The sequence below is a fragment of the Cibotium barometz genome, chromosome 30 (assembly GCF_041138505.1).
Source record: "Cibotium barometz isolate CiBa-2024 chromosome 30, ASM4113850v1, whole genome shotgun sequence".
In the NCBI taxonomy this organism is placed as follows: Eukaryota; Viridiplantae; Streptophyta; class Polypodiopsida; order Cyatheales; family Cibotiaceae; genus Cibotium; species Cibotium barometz.
In genome coordinates, this window is record NC_141075.1 from 48,749,368 (window position 1) to 48,774,057 (window position 24,690).

At 45.8% G+C, this 24,690-nt stretch overlaps 1 protein-coding gene across 1 annotated transcript in view; it reads left to right on the forward strand.

Moving 5' to 3' along the window:
• Nucleotides 1–20,840, forward strand: part of LOC147621579 (protein transport protein SEC24 A-like) — a 38,459-nt gene extending 17,619 nt beyond the window's left edge. The window contains exon 13 of the mRNA XM_086824372.1: nt 20,165–20,840. Within this exon, the coding sequence (XP_086680498.1) occupies nt 20,165–20,398 (234 nt within the window). The 3' untranslated portion in view covers nt 20,399–20,840. The remainder of the gene's footprint in view (nt 1–20,164) is intronic.
• The last annotated feature ends 3,850 nt before the right edge of the window (nt 20,841–24,690 follow it).

Here is a 24,690-nt window from a genome sequence, read left to right on the forward strand (position 1 = left end):
GCCCCATGCCCGATGTATAACCTCCTACACCCACCCACTTTCATAGGATGGGGATAGTTTTTAGTGGCATGATTGTACACATTATAGCATACTAGAGATATCCTTGCATTGAGCTTAGATATAGATCTAGGTATAGCTCCATCCTCCCACTTGACAGATCTATTTTCAGTTTTACTTTTATATTCACTGTAACTTTTTTTTTCTTACCCATGACATTCAGAGAACATGGATACATTTTGTACATTTGTTTTGTCTCATAGGCCAATTTGGCCTCTAGTATACGTTAATACAATCTTTCTTTCTTTCTATTGGATTGGCACCACTTGACGGTGTGAGACCTATGGGACCAGTCTGAGACTTGCTGTATGGAACTGCAACGGAGCATTGAGATTGGATGTGGGGGCCTTTGAGGACAACTTCAGAGATAGGGACATCATCTTCTACTCGGAGACACATCAGGCCCCAGGCAGCACATTACCGAGAGTGGCAGGATACAGATGGGAGACGACTTGTAGACAGGAGGCCCGTTCGAAGCATGGTGGTCGCGGATCTGGAGGAGTTGCAGTTCTTTTTAGAGAGGAGCTTCAGCCACTCATCCATGTTATGTGCTGTGATGAGAGCACGAGGTACATGTGGGTCAGAGTGAGGGCAGATGAGGGTAGACCCCTATACATTGCTATATGTTACTTTCCACCCAGCACATCTCATTATGCAGCGCCCAAGGGGCAATCTCCAGATATGATTCTAGATGAGGACATATGGGAGTTCTCCAGGGAGGGATATGTTATCATACTTGGGGACTTTAATGCTCGAACGGCTCAGTACCAGACCTCCTTCTTTGACACTTCGGAGGAGATGTTGAGAGAGAGAGATGTGGAGGAGATGTGTTTGACCCGGAGATCACAGGATGAGGTGGAGTGTACTGAGTATGGGAGATATCTCTTGGAGATGGGGACTGCACATGGGCTGGCCATTTTAAATGGCCTAGAGAGGTATCCACTTGCCAGTGGCTTTACTTGCTTTCCACACAGACATGGGGCCAGCACAGTGGATTATGTTTTAGCCTCGCCAACCTTCATCCCGAGTATCCAGGATTTTGCGATTGGCCCCAGGCCCATCGGAGTTACGGTGGATCATGCACTTCTCTCCTTTACGGTGGATTTCCACTACAGTACCCGCCAGGTTGGGCAATCCTTCTATCACCCGAGATATACCTTCTGTAGAGAGACTGATGGAGTATACACTACAGAGATCTACAGTTTGTTGAGTGCAGAGAGGATCCATAGAGGCCATTAGTAGAGCTCACACAGATCCTGACAGAGGCTTTACATACAGCTACAGCGACGGCCTTCCCACACACGCAGCCCACAGTACGACCACGTCCTAGGAGCATGCCCCAGAATAGTTGGTATAATGATGACTGTAGGGAGCTCAGAGCCCGGCTACAGAGAGAGGTGGCCACAGGTGTTACTACATATAGATAGTCACGCATCATCTTCCGATGCCTCATTCGGCGGAAGAAGAGAGCATTCTTAGCCCGGCTGGAGAGAGACATGTATCAGCTGTTTTTGAGTCAGAATTCTGGGGAGGCTTGGAGATTGCTTAGAGAGCAACCTCCCTCTGCACAATACCAGAGCAGCCACCACTACCGAACCCTCCAGTGCCTTGTCCACCCACTTCTACCTTCTTCACAGCAGAGGTGGTGAGGAGGGCCATCAACTGAAGAAAAACATCCGTAAAGAAGTGAGGGAGGAGACTCAAAGGGAAGAACACCAAATCATTCACACCACCATTGAGGAGGAGAAGATGAGGCATGTCTCCCGCCTCAACATTCGAGTCACAGGTATAGCCAAGACACCGGACTCCACTCCCGAGAAAGATGGACAGCTTCTATGCATGAAGCTCGGCTATAGGGAAGAGGACCCTCTCCCCTTCACCAAAGCATGGAGAACCGGGAAAGACTCAACACGTAAGGGAGCCCTCATCCTACAGTTTGCAGGAGAGACGGAGAGGGTCACCTTCATGAGAAAGAGGGTGATTCTACGAGGATTACAGGGAGATCCCATCTATTTGGATGACGACCTTACAAGGATGCAGATAGAACACAGGAAAACATGCATGCCGAGAGTCCTATAGGCCCGAAAAGAGGGCAAGAGAGCATTCTATCGTGATGGCCGTGTCATCATCGATGGCAAGGCCACCGATTAGCGCCAGGCGGCCTATGGGACATTAGCTATGGAGGATCCAGATTCACAGATACACATAGCAGTTTGGAACTGCAATGGAGCACTTTGGACACATCTTGGGAGGATGGAGGAGCTCATGGAGGGACGAGACATCATACTACTTACAGAGACGCACCAGAGCCCAGAGAGGGGGCTACCCAAAGTAGAGAGCTATCAATGGGAGTTTACATACAGGGGGACCACACGGCAGAGCACATCGAGAGGATCTGGAGGTATAGCGGTACTACTCAAGCGAGAGCTACAGGAGCGCCTACAGGTGGTAGCACGTGACCAGGAGGCTAGATACATGTGGATTAGACTGTAGCTCTCAGCAGACAGGGTGTTATACATTGCTCTATGCTACTTCTCTTCTAGAGGATCGAGATATGCCATGACAGCAGAGGATGAGAGTAGAGGCGAGGAGGAGGACACAGGGCCATTGGGAGAGTCACCATATGCAGCCCTTTTAGATGAGATCATACACTACTCCAACCTGGGGGAAGTCCTCCTTATGGGGGACTTCAATGCACGGACACATAGCCGAGAGTGCGACATTTATGATTTCGAGCACCCCGAGGTGATGCACACACTAGAGGTGGAGGACACGGGAGCTTGCAGGGTGTTAGAGGACATGGGGCCGGATAACACCAGATATGGTCATCACTTACTTGAGCTGGGAGCGCGACACCATCTCGTTATTTATAACGGGATGAGACAGTAGCAGGATTCAGGAGCACTGACATGCTTTCCACGATCAGGGAGGGGTAGCATAGTGGACTACATCATGGGGTCCATGGAGACCACACAGGTAGTGACATCTTTCACCATCCCCCCCTGTCCTATTGGTGCGGATCACACGTACCTCTTACTGTCACTGGCGAGCTCCACACTAGCACCCACACAACCCACACAGGCATCGCATACAACTTTCTACTTCACCCATGACTTGGCAGACATATATGAGCATCATGTATATGACGGGCTATTCCAGATGGATCCCTTGTCACCTCTAGACACACTCACCACCCAGCTGTCATCTCTACTACATACGGCTGCCACCCGCAGCTTCCCCCATCATACACACATTGCACACACAGATAGATCTGGGAGCATGCCCCAGAATCGGTGGTATGATGATGAGTGCAGAGAGCTATATAGACACCTCCGTGCCCACCGAGCACTGGGGACCATTACACAGAGACAGGCGAGCCGACAGATGAGGATCCTCACACGCCATAAGAGGCGTGCATATGAGGAGACACAGTACTGGGATATATACCACCTACTCATGAGCAGAGATGCAGCCACTGCATGGCGCAGGATGAGAGAGCCTCGCCCTCGTACCCCGATTGAGGATCCACACACATGGCACACACATTCAAAGAGCCTCTACCATATCCCTCAGCAGCCGCCCATACCACAGCCACAAGAATCCCACCCTACCACCTCTACTTTCTTTATCGCCTCGATGGTAGAGAGAGCTATCCACCGGTTACAGCATGGGAGATCGGCTGACCACACAGGTATATAGAGTGAGCATCTTATTTATGCAGCTGACACACTGGGACCCTTTGTTGCTCACCTCTTTAATAGGGCACTAGTGGAGGGCCTACCAGCTGAGTGGACTATGCACACCATCGTGCCTCTCCACAAAGCGGGAGACATGCTAGACCCCAGCAACTAGAGGACTATCATGAATGGTGATACATTGGCCAAACTTTATGGCGCAGTGCTCGAGGCAGAGTTGAGCTCATATGGAGAGGAGGAGGGACTGCGAGCATGAGGGCAGGCTGGATGGATTCCGACGAGCTTTCTCCACTATTGACCATATATTCACTTTGAGATGTCTGATTGACCAAGCTAGGGTGCGGGAGAAGAGATTATACTGCTGCTTTGTGGATTTCCGCAAAGCATTTGACACGGTGCCACGAGAGAGACTCTTCTAGCGCCTACAGTCATTGGGGATCCCATCAAAGTTGGTTTGGGGCATCTATACTTCATATGAGCAGGTCTTCGGGCGCAAACGATGCCCCGGGGGGATATCTGATGTTATTGCTAGCACCATAGGTGTGAAGCAAGGCCATTTTATACCCCCAGTATGGTACAGGATGGAGCTAGCTAGGTTGCATATCATGATTGTATACTCCATGCATATAGCTTTGCATTCTCCTAGTAGTAGAGCTCCATCCCCTCCCCCACTCATTGTACTTATTGCACACCCAGATTCAGCTTTTTAGTTCAGTACTTTTTCATTTTGTTGGGATGACAGAGGATACCCCATACAGGTACACCGATTTGTCTCATAGGCCGAGTTCGGTCTTTTGGAAGACGTTAATAAAATCTTTCTTTCTTTCTCTCTCTCTCTCTCTCTCTCTCTCTCTCTCTCTCTCTTTCCCCACCCGCTTCTCTCTCTGTGCCTTCTCTCTCTTCGACCCCTTTCTCTTTGCTTCTCTCTCTTCACTCCCTCCCTTTCCCCACCTGCCTCTCTCTCTTCGCTCCCGCCACCCGCTTCTCTCTCTGCGCTTCCTCTCTCTCTCTCTCTCTCTCTCTCTCCGCTTCTCTCTCTTCGCTCCTCTCTCTGCGCTTCCTCTCTCTCTCTCTCTCTCTCTCTCTCTCTCCGCTTCTCTCTCTTCGCTCCCTCCCTTTCCCCACCCGCTTCTCTCTGCACTCCCTTTCTCTCTCTCTCTCTCTCTCTCTCTCTCTCTCTTTCCCCACCCGCTTTTCTCCCTGCGCCCCCTTTCTCTTCGCTCCCTCCCTTTCCCCACCCACCCTTGCTCAGGCCCCCAAGGCAGCAACATACCTACCTGCTGCTACTTGCCTCCCCACTTCCAGCTGGCCATCTATGGGGGCCACCAGCTGAGGAGCAAATTCAGTACTAGAAGGGGGACCCCTTCAGTCCAACATGGACAGCTCACCGGCAACAAGGACTAGAGGTGAGAAGGAGAGGAAATATAGCTCGATTTGGGCGAACTCACAGAAGATCGGCGACCCCCATATCAAAACATGCCTAACCACCATGAGAGAAGTATGCAAAATGCAGGATACTGACATTGAGCACCTACAAAAGAAGCTCGGGGAGAACAAGGATAGTGATGACCTTAGGCATGAGTTGCATGCCTCCATGCAAGAGGAGATGGATAGGTGGAAGGTAGACATGCAGGCATACATGGCAACTCAACTAAGCAAGATGCGGGAGGAAATGGTCCAAATGTTGGACGCAAAAACCAGCCACCACACCTCACTAATCACGTAGCTGGAGGCCCAATTCGCCACCCTTACAGTGGAAAACGAGACCTTGAGGGCACGTACTCAATTCGAAGAAGGAGAGATTCAACTATCCCTAAATGATGAGTTGAATACAATAATAGAGTACAATTGAAGACCCTCCAGGAACAAGAGGAGAAGAAGGCAAATGAGGCAACCACATGGGCCGAGGTGATTAAGAAGACACAGAAACAAGTGGAAGAAGCAGGCAGCTGGATTGAGGTTGCCAAGAAGCAACGGAACCCACCATCATCCCCAAACATCATCAATGACACACTTGAAGAGGAGAAAAGAAGGAATATTAGGGTAATGTGAGAGTGGTGGGATGGAAGGAAGGAACCTCGCCGAAAGAGGACGCCATAGCACTATGGAGAAAGCTGGAAATCGCTGATACCCCCTTCGTCGAGGCATGGAGGGTGGGCAAAGACACCACCAAGGAACGTGCACTCATCCTCAAGTTTGTGGGGTTGGAGGCGAGGCAAGCATTCCTTACCAAAAGGCGGGCACTAAAAGGAGAAAAGACTTACCTCGAAGACGATCTCACACTAGCACAGGTGACACACATAAGGGAATGCATGCCACGCATCTTGGATGCACGGAAGGCAGGGAAATGGGCAATGTACAGAGATGGGAGGGTGATCATCACCGAGCGACGTGCCCAATGATGGTGCGAGACCTATGAGACCAAGCTAGAGATTGCGGTTTGGAACTGCAATGGCGCCTTGAGGACAGATGTAGGTCTGTTCCAGGAGACATTTAGAGGGAGAGACTTGGTCTTATACACAGAGACTCATCAGTGCGAGGGGAGTCGGCTTCCAAAGGTGAGAGGATACAGATGGGAGTCTGTTCACCGCCCACACCCACGCACAGTAGGGGGTACCTGGGGGTCGGGAAGGGTGGCCTTATTATACAGGGAGGAGCTTCAACATGTGATATAGGTGGTCGGACGGGATGAGGCCGCACGGTTTTTTGTGGGTGAGGATCCAGATAGAGATGGCCCGATACATCTACCTTGCAGTGTGTTACTTTGCACCCTCCAATTATAAATATGCCACCCATGGAGAGTCCCCGTACCTGCCCCTTTATGGTGACATTATGAAGTTTTCCAATCTAGGGGACATCCGCCTGGCTAGAGACTTCAATGCCCGCACCGCAGGCACAAGTACCCTTCTTTGAGACAGATGATCCCATGTACCAGGAGATTGACACGATGTGCACAGACTATGGAGAGTATCTCTTAGCCTCGGCGGGGCTCATAGGCTAGCCATTTATAATGACCTAGCTAGATGGCCTAGATCCAACTCCTTCACCTCCTACCCCTTCGGACATGGAGCTAGTACAGTGGACTACCTAATGGGATCCCTCTCTTTGATCCCACTCATTTCGGAGTTTACCATCTCTCCTCGCCCCATCGGTGTTGCAGCCGACTATGCATACCTGGCCTTCTGCAACCACCTGCTTTGCCCCATCACCGTCCGAGATACCACTTCACCAGAGAGACCTCTTCCATCTATTCTGATCACGTCTACCGCATCCTCTCCGACCTCGACCTCCACATCCCACTTGATGAGCTTACTACACACCTCTCAGCCACCCTCCATACGTCCGCTGCAGCCGCCTTCCCACACTCCAGAGCCACCCCTACATCACCAAGAGGGACTGTCCCACAGAATAGCTGGTACGACGAGGAATGTCGTGATACCCAAGCCCGTCTACATCGGGAGATGGCACTAGGATCCACCACTCACAAGCAGGCGCGAGTGATCTTTTGACGTCTCACACGGAGAAAGAAGAGAGCCTACCTAGCAAGGCTTGAGCAGGAGCTATACCAGCTATTTCTTGGAAGGGACTGTAAGGAGGCCTGGAGGATCTTTCAAGATCATGGCCTTCCAACTCCAATTACTTCACCCAGCACCTGGCACACCTATGCCACCTCTCTCTACCATGTCCCCGAGCAGCCACCTCTCCCCCATCCACCCAAACCTCATCCCCCACACTCTTCCTTCTTTCACCTCAGCATGGTGAGAGATGCTATTGACAGGATGCAGACTGGGAGAGCACAGGATCATGATGGACTCCTCACCGAGCATTTCTCCCATACTAGGGACACGCTAGCCCCTTTACTAGTTCACATGTTTAATAGGGCTTTATGTGAAGGCTTCCCCGTCAGCTGGTCATCGAATACTATTGTACCTATCTTGAAAGCAGGTGACCCCATGGACCCCAACAACTATAGGACTATCATGATTGGTCACACCTTGGCCAAGATTTATGGTTCGATTTTGGAGCATGAGCTTAGTAGATGTTCCGAGGAGCAAAGACTCAGAGCACCGGGGTAGGCAGGCTTTAGGAGAGGGCACTCCACACTAGATCATATCTTTACACTACGAGGGATCATTGAGGAGGGGAGAGCTCACGGGCAATGGATATATTGTTGCTTTGTGGATTTCCGCAAAGCTTTTGATACTGTCCCACGGGCCAGACTGATGAGGAGACTGCAAGATATGGGAGTGCCAGCAGAGATGCTGTGGGGGATCATTACACTCTATGAGTCAATCACAGGCAGAGAAAGGGCTCTAGGAGGTGACTCAGAGATCATACACAGCACTATCGGGGTGAAGCAGGGCTGCCCCTTGTCTCCTACTCTATTTGGTCTATACATTGACGAGATCTCGGATTCCATAGACAGACAGGGAGGACCAGGAGCACATTTGGCAGGAGTCCTGATACCGATCCTCTTGTATGCATATGATATTGTTCTTATTTCTGATTCACCAGAGGGGCTGCAGCAGCATTTGGATGCATTACAGACCTTTTGCGAGGACCGGGACCTTACTGTGAACCTTGGAAAGACCAAGGTCATGATCTTTAACACCTCCTCACAGTGGATAAGTAGATCTGCAGTACAGTTTACATACAGTGGAGAGCCTGTGGAGTATGTTACCTCTTATGTATACCTTGGGATCACTTTTGCTGGACCTCAGTTCTCGATGCGGAAGGCGACCGACGCTAGATTGATGAGGGGATATGCAGCCCTTGGCTCGCTAGAGAGGCAATGCTCACAAATACAGTTTCAGGAGCCGAGGACAAAGCTTTGGCTATTTGATACTCTTGCACTACTGTATGGTGCCCCCATCTAGGGTCCTAGCTTACACCATAGGAGGAGACAGAGGAGAGAGCCGGCCGAGATAGGTACAAAGGAGGTATATGATGGGTGGAAGCCGATGGAGAGGCCCCTAGTGGCAATGATCTCGCGCATGATTAGGAGTAAACCATCAGTTCCACATGAGATTGTGCGGGCAGAGATGCACCGATAGTGACAGAGGCTCTATTCCAGACAGTGACATACTGGCATAGGCTCTATTCCAGACAGTGACATACTGGCATAGGCTATGGGAGCTTCCACTTGATAGATATCCCCGGCTAGCCCTGGAGTCCTCGAGACAGCTGACACTTGAGGGAGATATACAGAGTGCTTGTATGCACAGGTAGGCACTTGGTTTGGCATGCACGGTATGCAGATGGAGGCACTCCCCCCCCTTCCAGTACAGCATGGAGGCCCTGTCATTTGCTCAGCCGCACAGAGCGGAATAGGGTTATCAGGAAGGACATGGAGTTCACCTAGTCGTCCACTAGGGACAAAGATGGACATGGAGTTCACCTAGTCGTCCACTAGGGACAAAGGTGGCCTTCTACAGAGATCACCTCCTATGCCTGACAGAGGATGGGTTCATCATCCGTCCACGGTACATGGACATACACCTATCCTTTGGGGTGAGATGTGCGATCGGCCAGATCCGCACCTCGTCCCACCAGTTGAGAGTGGAGATTGCCAGTATGGGCCTAGGGCAGCGGCACCAGAGGACAGGATATGCCAGCTCTATCACACAGAGCCCGAGACAGAGGACCCGATGCCCCGTGTACTATGAGATTCGGGGGAGGTTCCATTGCCTCTTCCGAGCTGGGTTCGAACCACTGTCCAGGATCATGGACTTCCCGGATCAGAGATGCCTGGGACTTTTTCTTCTAGAGCTCCGTAGACACAGGGAGTCCTTAGTGAGATCCAGATCAGCTGTACTTGCGCGAGGACCAGCATAGAGAGCTCTCATTGACTTCTTCCATACCAGCATTCCGAGGGCCGATCCACCCATCATACCCAGACCACAGGCTAGTGTAGGAGCTCGGCCAAGAGGTGTGACACTCGACAGAGCCACTGAGCTATGCAGAGCTCGACGCCCCAGACCCCATGGCCCTCGCCCACAGCCACGCCACCACAGGAAGATCTGGGCCATCATCTCCCATCATTGCAGGACCTTCTCACGCCAGCTCAGTGTTACCACCTTGAGCACCATGTCATAGCGGCCCATGAGGGATGTATTAGGGTGATATGAGAGCTCTCTGCTCATGTACCTAGATCAGATTTTAAAGGTCTAGATTTTTGTTATCTTTCTTTATTACTATTTTGTACCCAGGATTATGTACCTTATGGATATGATGTAACCTTTTGGTCTCATAGGTCATTTTGGCCTTTTGAAGACGTTAATACAACTTTCTTTCTTTCTTTCTTTCTCCCTCTTTTTTCCAGAATTTGAAATTAAAAAGAAAGGGTTCTCCCCGTAGCCAATTTTTTTGGGTCCCCAATTTGTTTTAAGAAAGGAAAATGGGAAAACCCCCAAATTTGGACATTGAATTGAATGCCCATTTTTGAGAAATTTTAGAAATGGGCAGTCAATTCAATACCCAAATTTGGGGGTTTTGTCCAATTTGGGGCAAAACCCCCAAATTGGTTGCCCAATTCAAGGAATCCCAAATTGGACCCCCAAATTTAAAATTTCAGATTTAGGCCCCTAAATTGGAGGGGAAAATTGCACTTCCTCTCTCCAATTGAAAGCAATTTCAGATTTGGGTCCCCAACCTTCAGATTTTATGTATATAATTGTTCATCTACCCGTTGCATAGTCACATAGAAACGCGTTTTTGGGTTGAGAAACTTTGAAACCCCGAAACGGCCGAAACTCCAAAAATGTGTTTCAGAAATTGGGATTTTTTTCGTTTCTAAAAAAAACAAATTGTCTTTTTTTTTAAAAAAATTGTCTTAAGTGTTTTTTTAATGTTGGGCTCTCTCTCTCTCTCTCTCTCTCTGCACTCGGAGATCATGCTCCGAGGTATTTTTGCCTCGCCATCGCCTATGTATCACATATTACACCCCCATTATGGTACTGGTTGGAGCTAGACAGATCTGCATTGCATTCTTGTATACCCTGCGCATATAGGTTGCATACTGAGCCTCTAGCAGTAGTGCTCCATCCATCACACCCCCCCACTAGCTCAGTACTTTCATAGTTTATTTCATGTTCATTTTGTCCTTTTTTTTTCTGGACATCTAGAAGACATTGACAGTTGTACATTGATTTGTCTCATAGGTCGAGTTCGGCCTCTAGTAGACGTTAATAGAGCTTTCTTTCTTTCTTTCTTTCTTTCTCTCTCCACACACGACCTGCAGCCCAAACATCCTCTTTCTTTCTCTCTCTCTTGCACGTGATCTGGAATCACCTCTTCTTCTTCTTCTTTTTTCTCAACTGGCCTTTGGCCGAAGATCCTCCCATAGTTACCAAATTTCACCATCCGTAGACAGCCGCCCGTAGGCGATGCCACCGAGGAAGCACCAAGGGGGTTTTGAACCGAGGACCACTTGGTTCTAGGCAAACACCTTCACCACTTGAGCTATCACCTCATTGGCCACCTCTTCTTCTCCTCCTCCTCCTCCTCCTCCTCCTCTCCCCCAATTTCTCACAATATTCCCAATTCCCTAAATTCTCAATTGCCCAATTTCTCACGAGTCACAATTCCACAACTCCCCAATTGCCCATTGTGACGACAATTGCCTAAGCTCTTACCATATTTTAAGTGTCTAGCTAGCACTAGGTAGGCCTACAAATAATTCTACAAACTAGTTCTAAACCATTTTATTGTATTATATAGAAAAAACTACGAAACCTCCGCGTTTCTTAGCCGAAAGACGAAACGTTTTGTCCCCAAACCTCAAAACCCCCTAAATGTTTCTGGTGACTATGACCCGCTGTTGAAACGTTTCGCGGTGACCATGGTCTTGATGTGTGGGAGACACAAGCTTTAGAGATCATCAAAGCAGAGTTTGTTGATGTTTTCCCAGCTAAGTTACCTCATGGTCTTTTGCCCAGTCGGTCGGTTGATCATAAGATTGATTTAGTTCAAGGTCTCAGCCTGTGAGCATTGCGCCTTACAGGAAAAGCCAACTGGAAGAGGATGAGACTGCCTGACAGGTATCGGAATATCTCAGAATGACACAAATTCGTAATTCTCCTTAGGGGGTAGCGGTACTTCTGAAGCACAAGGAGGACGGAAGTTGGAGAATGTATGTCAACTATAAAAAGTTGAATAAAGTTACGATCAAGAATAGATATCCCCTTCCCAGAGTGGATGGTTTGATTGATAGGTTGCAAGGAGCTTCCTATTTTTAGAAGATTGCCCTTCGTACTGGTTATCACTAGATATTGATAGCTAAGAAAGAAATCTTTAAGACAAGATTTTGCACATGGTATGGCCATTACGAGTTTCTTGTGTTACCTTTTGGGCTTACGAATGCTCTTGCTACTCTCAAGTAGATGATCAATGATCTCTTTAGAGATTATTTAGTTTCTAGATGATATTTTGATATATAGTCATACTCTAGAGGAGCACGTCAAACATCTCCAAATCATCTTGAGGATTTTGAGACGGGAAAAGTTGTATGCCAAGTATATAACACATGATTTTTTCAAAAGAAAGCTTATATATCTAGGACATTAGATTTCTCAAGATGGGATGAGCATACATCTTGAGAAAATACGTAAGGTTTTGGATTGGCCAATTTCTCAAACTGAGGCAACTTCTCTAGGGAATGAGCTGTTAGGGTTAGGGTTTGGAAGGTACTTCAGCAAGAGGCGTGAGAGACAGAGAGAGAGAACACGACTGCACAAGTATTGAGTGTTGATTAAATGAAGTACAATAGCCACATAAAATATGTGACCTAAAAGTTGTGTTCACATGGTCCGGCCATAAAGTGTGCCATGTGGACCAAATCACTTATAAACCATTATAAGTGAAACTAAGCTAAAATTGGGGGGAAAAAAACCTCCACTAACTGAAGTAAAAAGGTGCCCCAGGCCACGGCAATGGCACTCTGACTATCAGTACAGATAGGTGTAGGCTCCTCCACTGAAATATCCATATCAGTCATGAGACGACACAGCCAGACACACTCAACGGTAGTAGTGTAAGCTGCTCTGTACTCTGCCTCACAAGACGAAGTGGCCACTGTGGTCTGTTTCTTGCTTAGCCAAGAAATACATGAAGAGCCAAGAAAGAAACAATTTCCACTAGTGGAATGTCTGGTATCAAAATCACCAGCCCAATCTGAATCGCTGTAAGCATATAACTGCATGTCACTCCCCTCAGGATAAAGCAATCCAAGAGACAAGGTACCCTGCAAATACCGAAATACACGCTTCACAGCTTGCCAATGTGACAATCGCGGGCTGTGCATGAATCTGCTCAACTGAGATACGGCATACTGAATATCTGGCCATGTAGTACACAAGTAAATAAGGCACCCAACAGCCTGAGCATATGTAGTGGCATCAAATAAAATACTGTCATCCTGTAGTGACAGTTTCATCCCAGGCTCCATAGGAGTGCTAATAGGCTTGCAATCCTGAAATTTAAACTTCTTTATAAGAGGTAGGTTTGTCAACATGTTATGTCGTTGCATAAGCATAAGACTACCAAAATTTACATGCCCCATGCGAGCATGCCATAACTCCGCATCAACCATAGCTGGAGTAAGAGTGAATGCATTATAAGCAGACTGATCCACTGTCTGAAATGCATCCAACTGATAGAGTCCATGACATAATGTACCAATAAGCATCAAGGTCAAAGCATTAGCTTTGTCTCTGACCATGCATTTGTCATCATCAAAGTGGACTTGCATACCACACTGTGCTAAAGAAGAAATGGACAACAAATTCTTCTTTATCCCTGGTACATATAAGACATCTGTAAGGCGAAGAATAGAGCCATCAATGGTTGTGAGTTGAATCTCCCCAATGCCACGAACTGGATATGAAGCATTATTGGCACACTGAACAGTTTTGCCAACAGGGGCAGGGCATACATTACAAAACAAATCCCTGCGAGATGTAATATGCTTTGAAGCACCACTATCAAAATACCAAGTACATGCATGTTCAGTCACACTGAGTGCCTGTGAAGACCAAGAGGCATCATAACTGCATGTGTAGAAACAGTAATCCCTGTCTTCAACAAAAGAAGCAGTCTCCGGAGGAGCTTTAGAGGCATCATTTACAGACATCCCAGATTCCTTTGCCTTCTCTTTGGCAATCCTCTTCCTACACTCTGTGATGTAGTGACCTGGCTTCTTACAGTAATGGCATTTGCCCTTCTTCTTGGGCTGTCCATCACCTTTCTTGGTGTCCTGAGATGAACCACCATCACCTGAATTCTGATATGAACTCTTTGGCTGAGATTTGCCTTTCCCTTTTTGACCTGTTGTAAATGCTTGTTCAGCACTTGTGTTCATATTCATGTTCTTCCTGATTTGCTCTTCTTGTAACAAGAGAGCAACAAGTTCTTGATACTTAAGGGGCTCAACAGCATTCCTCATGCTGAGGTTCAAAGAGGTATGAAAAGCCAAGTAGGATCTTGGAAAAGAGTTTAAGATGGTTGATACAAGCTGTCTCAGGAATAATCTCATCCACATTGATGAGTTGCTCTCTCAAATCGTGCAGCTTGTTCAAGTGGCTAGACATATCATCTCCTTCATGCATCTTCTGATTTTCCAGCTCTCTTTTCAAAAATGAGATCCGTGCCTCATTACGAGCAGCATACATTTGCTCCAAAGTCACCCATGCATTCCTTGAAGAGCCAGCTGAACGAATATGAGGTATGATAGGCCTCTGTACTGACAATGCAATAAGTGATAAAGCTTGTGCATCTCTGGCATCCCATGTCTTCTGAGCATTTGTTCTTTGAACAGGGAGTGGCTGACCTGGTGCCTTTGCCTGTTGTCCTCTTCCACGAGCACCCCCTTGGGGAGGAGTCTCTGGAGCCAATGGACCTGGACGTGGTTCATCACCACTAACAAAATCCCAAAGACCTTTTGCCACGAGCACGTTTCTCAGCATAAAACTCCACAAGGAGTAATTCATGTCATCCAACTTATCTTCCTTAGACAAGTACGTGAACACATCACTCTGCTGTTGATTTGCCATTATGCCAATGCACAATCTTGTACCTGTGTATCAAAAAACCCAAAAGCAACAACCCTGAAAGCAACTATACTCCACTGAATACAGCTTACCCAAATATGCCTGCACTCTCAATCCTCTGAATGTGCAACAAAATGCACCACTGACTGAGTAGAGCAATGAAAATGGCTCACACAGTGTCAAAATGCCCAAAAAATGCCCAAAATTACTGCACCCAAAACCTTGCAAAAGACCTGTAGAGATTTCTTTGCAAGAAAACCTCCCTGTATCTGCCAGAAAATTTTCACAGAGAAAATGCCCGAATTTCAAAACATGTAAGGCTTACCAAAATGTGACTTTGCAGGTACGGAACAGTAGCTGGTCGACTGTACGGAGTAGACTGTCCAGAACAGAGTACTGGTCGACTGTACGGCGGCTGTAGGTACACGCAAGCATGTGCTGGTTGCCTGTTGTCTGCTGTACAGAGCAGTGTACGGAGCACAACAGGAGCCTGTACGAACAGTTGGTGGCGCTCCTGTACAGGCAGCTAGTGGCAAACCTGCACGGACTGCTTGTGGCGAACTGGTTTGTACAGGCGACTGTGTACGGAGCAGCTGCAGGGTACGGAACAGAACAGGTCGCCTGCAAGTACTGTACGGAGCTGGAGGTTCTGGGCGTGCAGCTGATGGCGAAGGGCTAGGCGACGAACTGAGCAGGCTGGTGGACCAATGTACGGAGCAGAGTACTGAACAGGACAGGCGCCTGTACTGAGTGTACGGCTGAAGGCGACTGCCTGTACGTGGCTGCAGCTGAAGGCGACTAACTGTACGGGCAGTTGATGGCGACTGACTGAGTGGCTGCAGCTTAACTGAAAACAGGCGAACTGATGGCTATGGCCTGTACGGACAGCTAGGCTAACCTGCTCTGATACCAAATGTAGGGAATGAGCTGTTAGGGTTAGGGTTTGGAAGGTACTTCAGCAAAGAGGCGTGAGAGACAGAGAGAGAGAACACGACTGCACATGTATTGAGTGTTGATTAAATGAAGTACAATAGCCACATAAAATATGTGACCTAAAAGTTGTGTTCACATGGTCCGGCCATAAAGTGTGCCATGTGGACCAAATCACTTATAAACCATTATAAGTGAAACTAAGCTAAAACTGGGAGAAAAAACCTCCACTAATTGAAGTAAAAAGTGCCCCAGTAACCTACTGATGATCACTAGCACTCCCCTGGGTGCATACACAGCATAAAACCCAACAACTTCGAGGGACCTGCAAGGGGGAGAGTCGGAGCAAACAGCTGTTGGGGGGGGGGGGGGGGTGGAAGGGAGACTACATGGTTGGACCCACTAAATGCTATGCAGGGTCAGAGAGCCTCTCAGGAAACTAAGAGCTTGGAGAGGATCTCGATGAGGTAACGGTCTTTAGATTGGGGGGCATCACTGTTGGGTGGCTACTGAGATAAATGCTCTTAACAGTTCTCTAACACAAGAGTACCTCCTGTGTCCTATGCTATTCTGCTCTGGGAAGGCAACTAGTGGTTCCGTCTTGGGCTGGCGGTCCGCCACTCTCCTGCATTGGGCTCAACCAAGGTTGAGTCCTTGTGCTCTAGTACTTGGGGACCTATGTCCCTCTTATTCCCCTAGGAGGATGTGAACACAAGCCAAGGGGGAGGACCACTCTGGACTGCCGGCGAGGGCAAGCTCTAGCGAGGTGTCCCATGTGTTGCCAGATGAAACATTGGCCTGGGAGGCTAGAGTACTCAACTCTGTGCAACTTAGGGTTCCTCTGAAGGCAAGGAAGCGATATGGCATGAGGCACTGACTCCGGAGAGGCTATGCAGATACGAAGGGATGGAATCCCAGCCGTCCGAGCAAGAACTGATTTGGGGGCGGGGGGGATTCCATCACTCTCCCAATAGCACTTCTCTTTTTTAGAAGCGACTGTCGAAGCAAGGAGTCGGAGGTCCTTTTCTGAAAAAGAGAGGCAAGGGATGACAACCTTGGTCGGGGACGATGGATTGGCTGCCATGGAGTCCTCCTCGGGGTTCAAGACCAAAAGTTACCGAATTTTGCCACAAAGAAAAATGCCCGAAAGCTAAAAGCACCGTGAGAAGTTAAACACTAACTTGGTGAAGTTAGGTATAAACACACTAACTTGGAGAAGTTAGAGCGATTCTTTTATTGGCCAAAGATGCGAAGAGATATCTACGAGTATGTCCAGGCATGTCAAATTTGCCAAAAAGTGAAGGTTCCACACTTGAGGCAAGTTGGGTTTCTATAACCTTTGCCTATCCCCAAGGGACCTTTTCAAGTCATCAGCATGGACTTCGTAGGTCCTCTTCCAGTAGCTATGGAAACCAGGAATACACAATGTTTAACCATTGTACATGTTGATTCCGTGGACAATTACTTCAGATAGAGATCCCAAGTTTACTTCTCATTTTTGGAGAGCATTGTTTGATCACTTTGGGACTAAATTATTGTTGTCTAGTCAAAATGGGCACAGTAGCTTCCTTTGGTGCATGTAATCCTCAACGACACTCATTCATCTAGCATTGGCAGGACTCCATACGAGGCAACAGTTGGTCGCTGTTTCTCGTCTCTTCTTACAAAGATGTCGTCTCTTCTTACAAGGATGGTATCGCCATCATTGGAGGTCAACAAGACCACAAAGATATTCTCAGAGATTATGAAGTCCGCAAAGGAGCGCCTAACCAAAGCACAAGAAGCATACACTAGGCAAGCCAACAAGTCAATGTGCCAACCACAAGGAGGGAGATTGGGTATTTCTCTGCATCATGAAGCAACAATTAAAGCAATTGAGCAAGTGTTGTCCCAAGCTCTCTTTTCGAAGGTATGGCCCATTCACTAGTGTAAAGAAGCCTAGTGATGTCTCCATGAAGTTGAAGCTGCCAGAGAGTTGGACTATGCATGATGTCTTCCACGTCTCATGGTTTCCATATGTAGGACCATCCTTACAAGAGGTTCCGAATTAGCAACAAGCTGTAGCTTTAAGTGGTCGACGAATTAGAAATCATCGAGCTTGAGCAGATTTTCCATAAGTGGAAGGATGGTTCCGGTCAAAGAATCAGACAATTCTACACAAAGTTCAGAGACCGAGGCACTCACAAAACCATTTGGAGTACTCGGAGTTATTGGCAAACTTCTTGGAGGCCATGCAACTATTGCCAAGCTAAGTAGGACGGAATGTCAGATGCACCCGTGCACTGAGGTGCACTGTGACACATTGGCTCATCATCAGTGCTTTACTTATACAGAGGTACTACCTTTTTAGGAACCTTTGTTGTATGCGTGCCCCCATTGTGAGCCCTAGTCTAGGGACATGTCAAGCACGAGCTATGTAGGTCATTCCAAGCCATAGGTGTTAGTGTCTATCACTTAACCCACTTGGAGAACAATCAAGCATGTAGGTTACCCTAGCACACCAAGCATTGGAAGCTTGTAGAAGATGCTTAGCAAAAGGATTAAAAGGCTTTAGGCCAGCCCTTGGGCTTGTGGTCATCATAGGCCATACTTAAAGAGGGCATACAAGTGCCTTAGACCCAGTCAGCAGCCTTTTAAAGGCTTAGACAGCAGTCGGCCCCAACAGAATGAGCAATTTGACTCACATGTGAAAGCAATTTCATAAAATAACATTATTTTTGTAGAGTTTGGAGCAGCCCCCCTTGGTAGTTGATCCCTCTTTACGACTGCTTCCTCGCCAAAAGTCCAGAATTTTCCCACATTTTCCCTTTGGTGATTTCCCCTCAATTATCTCTATATATAATACGATCTATCCCAAGTTTCTCCTCTATTTCTCCTCAACGTTTTCCATCATTTCTATTTGCATCTACTAAATAATGCTAAAGACATTCCGTTTCCAAGCTGTTTCCATTTCCTAGTTTCAAGCCATTTCGTTGCAGAGACATCATCCATTTTCATTGTGTTTCTGTTGCATGCAACTATGCCTCTCTCAGACAGTGACCTTCATATACACATCTTCACCTTAGACTGAGATAGACTCCCTCAGCTGGCATTGGAGTCGTCTAGGCGACTAGCTGAGATGGGACAGGTTAGGGTAGGGTCACATAGTGATTCCTCTTGCATGGGATTCATATGTATCGCTTGCCTCTATCTGGATGCACTGCTATTACCTCTCACCCATCAGGACATTAACTGACTTATCCTAGCCGACCTCTTCAGACTAGAGACCCATGTCACATGGCTGGATCCACTGCAGCCTTCTACGAAGATGCAGTTTTACCGGGAGCACTTTATGAGGCTTATAGAGGATGGCTGCATTCAAAAGTCTGGCTATTTTTACCAACACATGTCACATGCCATGAGGAATGTGATCGACCAGAATCCAGATCAAAGTCTCATCACATCGCATGAGGGTGGAGAGCGGGAGAGCAGAGGGCATTGCCAGGATCTGCCAATTTTGTTCACTAGAGGTCAAGGCAGAGTAGCACTATCTTTTCAGATGCAGTGTAGTATGAGATTCGAGGGAGGTTTCATTGCCTCTTCAGGGGGGGGATTTGGCCCATTGTCTCAGGTCATTTGATTTTCCATACCAGACTCTACGTGATGGAGTTGTGCTTTAGAGAGATCATCTATGCAGAGAGGCACAAGAGATCAGCCATGCAGAGGCACAGATGTAGACCCCAGATACCTCACAGCTCTGTATCATGAGTTCCTTTCATCCGACGCAGAATGGAGGACCCCACCGACAACTACAAGGGAGCTCTCACCCAGATGCCTCTACTCGGCGGATCAGGCAGCGCACATTGACTGCACACATGCCACCCCCTCCCAGGCATCTCCCTAGACATAGCAATCCAGGAGCAGCAAGCTAGATGCCCAGAGACCCACTGGTTCAAAGAGATACTCCACCCACCAGCTTCAGATCCAAGAGATCCTCCAAAGATATATAGGAGTGCCCTCCATAGGCAGTGCACGTGGAGAGCCTCTATATAGTCATAGATGTCGAGGACCCACTTTGATCCCCTCGCATTGTAGCATTGTACCATGGGCACTTACATGGCTATTTATCTTTCAGCTCTAGTTGGGTTTTTCTAGTTATGTTTTTTTCCATGATTCAGTCTCTTCTGGACACATTGTAATGCTTTTGGTCTCATAGACTTTGGTCTTTTGTAGACATTAATAGAACTTTCTTTCTTTCTCTCTCTCCACTTGTTAAAGTATTTTTGTGATGCAGTCTTTTGGGTCTACTCTTAGTTTGTCAGATCCATTTATAAACTTAAGAGAAAAAAGAAACCGATAATATAATATCAGGATGTGACATTGCAATCTAGTCTGTGAACTCAGTTTTTGGTCTTGTTCAAAATTTCTACTAAACATCATACTTTTGAATGGGTGTAGGTGGCTGTTTTGCAGCAAGACAATGACTTGTCAATGAGGTTCATGAATTTACTGAAATCATTAAGGCTCAGCAACCCAGCTCTTCACCAGCAGTGCCTTGTGGTCAGACAAGGTGATCAGCCAAGGGAAGGGTTTTTGGTGTTATATAGCCTTGTAGAGGATCGTACCACAGGATCGACTGGATATGCTGATTGGATGAACCAGATTTATCGGCAAGTAAAACAAAAGGCATGATGACCTTTTAAGATGACCATCCATGAGGCTGACGTTACAACAGGGCCCTTGTTTGGGAAAGCCTTATTGCAGCTATGCTGTTGTAACCTTGTTTTTTTTCCACCATTCTTGAAGAAGGATTCTTGTGTAGAGAGAGGAGATTTCACCATAATTTTTGCTTGTAGAATCCCGCATTTGGGTGAGAGTTGTGTTCATGGAGTGGTCTTGACTAGATGAGAGTACTAGTTGTATTAATGAGCTTGCAATTATTTTCTCAATCTGTAAGTTTGGATATATTCTACCTCATGAAGGTATATTTTTCGGTCACTCTAGTGGACTTGCAAATTCTCCAAGAATTGTTATCCCAAGTGGTGACCAGTTTTGGTACTTCATGATCTCTTATCTTTTGAGGGCATGTATGTGCCAACAACTATTAATGGAAGTGCAATCACTCTTTGAATTTGAATTCTCCAATAATTTTGTCAAAACAGTGAATGACTGGTATTTCATGATCTTATCTTTGGAGGGAGCGTATGCCCCAGTAGCTATCAATGAAAGTGCAGTAGTTCGTAAGTTCGTAAATTCGAATGTATTTGTCTTATGAAGGTATGCTTTTCCGTCAAACAAGCATGTGAATTTTCCTACAGCTTTTATTCAAGTGGTGATTGGATGCGGTACTTGATCTTTTCTTTTGAGAGAGTATGGTAGTTATTAAGTACAATTATTATTGAGTCTACTAGACATGACATGAGCCCAACAAGATGTGGTGTGAGCATGGTCTAAAGACGTGACGTAAGCCTAGTGGTAGTTTCACATAATGTAAAATGTAATCATAACTAGATGTCTAGCATCTATCACCATAACTAGCATTGTAAAAACCTCCATGAGTAAGACATACGGGCAATTGGATAGCCATCATAACCAACATTGTAAACTGTAACTAGAGCTAACATCATAGTAGCCATGAATATTTTGTTAAGGGAGGGTGTTGAAATAATACACCAAAATAATGTACATATGACATTGGGTATATGGTTTTATGATCTAGAGGCTTGAATTGGCACAAGGTTTTTGGGCACGACCACACCTCTAGAACAACCATAGTTTGTGTGAAAGGGATCTTAGGCTGTATTCTATTCTAAGCAATGGGTGCTCTTTTTTATGCAACTTTTGGATTAGGTGAATATGATTATCTTTTAATCATTTTTAATTATTTTTATACCAAGTCTATAAATAAATTGTCATCTAATTAATATTTGTAAGTCTTTTTTTGTCCTCTATATGGTCATTATGCTAAGCTCTTATTAATCATGTGTGCTCAACTCTAATTACTCTTTATCTACATTCATCATGCTTAATTCTCTTGATTAGGATCTTGCTTAAGCCACCATGAAGTTCAATATATTGCGGTTGTCCACTTCAAAAAACATACAGTTTGAGTCATTAGATGTGTTTAGTTGTTATGTTTGATTTTGATTTAAAGCTTGTTGTATTAGGGCATTCTAGTTTTTATCTATTGAAAGGGCAAAACCATAGTTCATTGGTGATTTGCATTAAATTGGAATCCAAGAGGCTTAGATTTCATTGTTTTGAGTGAAGGAATAGCCTAGAAATTGTTATTAGGAGTGGAATCCGTTTCAAAAACATAAGCATTGAGCTCCATTATGGTAGATTAGAGTGGAATAGTTCAAGCATTATGATTTTTCATATTTGTTTCATGTATTGTTGAATCGGTGACTTAGAAGCATGAAATCCATTTAAAAAAAAACTCAAAAATAAAATATTTAATAGCGCATCAAACTCAAACCCACCAAGTCTTTGATCCCAATAAATATCCATCACCTAGCAAAGTGCAAATGACCAACACTCAGCAGTCCTTCCCTATTAAGAAGAATAGATTGCTTTGAATACACCGAAATACAATAAAATGAATGTCGTGTTACCTATCATGTGTATAAAGGGACAACGATCTCTTTGCAGTCTTGGATGGTGGTATTGGTGTTAGCATAATAACCAAGGTTTGTTTGTATGCCCACTACTCATAGGTAAAAGCCTCGTGGTCAAAAGCTTGCCGATGGGAACATAACTAAACCATTGGGTGCCCTCATAATGCAAAGATTAAGACCTTTGGATGAAGCTTTCACCACACATTCATGGTAATGGGTTTCCAGAGAAGAGAGTTATCATACACCATGATTCTTGGCCCTACATGAGAGAGGTAAGTCTAGTTCATGATTGGGATACCAATCACATCTATATATGCATATGCGACTTCCTTGAAGATAAATCTGCAAATAGGGAAGATTGATCCTCATGAGTCAAGGAATTCTTGTCAACAAGTCTCACACAACCATTTGGGCCATTCAATTAATGCCTATGAAGCTTGTAAAACACAGAAGCTCACACCGCTTTGATTGTTATATGTATAGATTTTAATAAAATGTTGGATGGTAAAGATAAGGATCCAGAATATAAAGCTCTCTTGGAGCTTGACAACTCTGAGGATTGGATTCATGCTCTAACAACCATATACACTCTTCCACAAAATCTTGGGATAAAATTTGCATAGTTGGATAGTGTTGAAATCATATCATTGTTCATGCTAGTTGAAACAAAACCAATGGTGGAACCTACTTGCCTAGAGCTAGAGTTTCCCCCAGACCACCTAGCTACATGGCCAGCCTTGGGTGATATCAGGGCTAGTCATAACATTTTGTCTTGAGAGTTATGGACTTCATAAGGTCACTTACCCCTCACACCATCCATAGCTACCATCACTAACGGTAAAACAACTCTCTGTGTCAAGGCTAGTCATAACATTTTGTCTTGCGAGTTGTGGACCTCATTAGGTCACTTACCCCTCACCTCATCCCCAGCTACCATCACCAACAATAAACAACTCTCTATGCAAAATTGTTGATTGTTTTGAAGTAGAATTTTACATTGGAACTAAATCCGCATCGTGCAAGTTGTATGTGATGCTTGCAAGTAAGTACTATGAAAGGGAGCCTCATCCCTCAAGAGGGATGGATTCTAGCCATTGTGATTACAAGGATTTTCTACATAAATTCTTAAAGGTCTTCATGGATGACCTCTGTGTAAACTCAAAGTTGAGAAGAGAGCATATCCCTCATTTGCGAGCAAGTATTTGAGATATAGATACTATAGAACCCAAAAATTTGTAAATCCATGGCTAGGCATAATAGGAGAATCCTAGGACGTGCGTGGCATCCAAAAATAGGATCACAATCGATGAAGGAAAGATGAGAGTTATTATGAAACTGAAGAGACCAGAGAGCCCAAATGTTGTCCAAAGGTTTATGGGACACAAAGAATCTTCATATTCATGTATGCTGAAATTGCCAAACCTCTATATGCCTTGTTGGTCTATTTTGTATAGACAGAGGAATGAAAGGAAGTATTCCATAAGCTAAAGCAAGCTTTGATCTCAGCTCTAATTTTGAGAGCACCAAGATGGGATATTATCTTCTATGTGCACATTGATGTATCAACTTATACCATAGGATGCATATTAACTCAACTAGGAGGAGAAAGAACATGGATTTCCTAGTTTGCTACACCACTAGATAACTAAATGATCCAGAGAACTATACTACCACAGAGAGAGAGGGTTTGTCGATGGTTTATGATGTGAAGAATTTTTCCCATTATCTTTTGGTGAATAAGTTTATATTTTATGTTGACCATCAAGCCTTACTCTATCTAGTGAACAAACCGTGCACCACAAAGCAAATCATTAGGTGGTTGTTTCTTATGTCAAGAATCTTGAGTGAAGAGCCAACAAATGGAAGTTGAGGATGATCTTCCTATGCTCCTCTATTCCAAATTATCTTGGTGCCTAGATGGAGCTATGAAATTGCTCAATTCTTCAGTTATGGATTCCCATTGGAGGAATTAATGTCCTTAAAAATAGAAGAGATAATTAGTCAATCCCCCTATATGCTTATCTCAGAGAAACTTCATAAAAAAGGGAGAGATGATATCCTAAGACTCAGTGTGTGTAAGTATGAGTATATATTATGGGTGTGTGAGTATAAGTACATTGATATTCTTGAACAAGCTCAGGCAAGAATCCTTGAAGGGAGGACACTTTGGGAGTGAAATCATCGCTCATACAGTCCTCTATAATGGCTGACACTCTTTGGATACACTATAAAATGTGACGAGCTCCACCAATTCACAATACACCAATAGAGAGATAGGATGCCCTTATAACCAATCATGTCTATCATGCTATTTTCTAAACGGGGAATGGATTTTGTCAGGCCCTTTAGCCATGCAGCAAAAAGCAC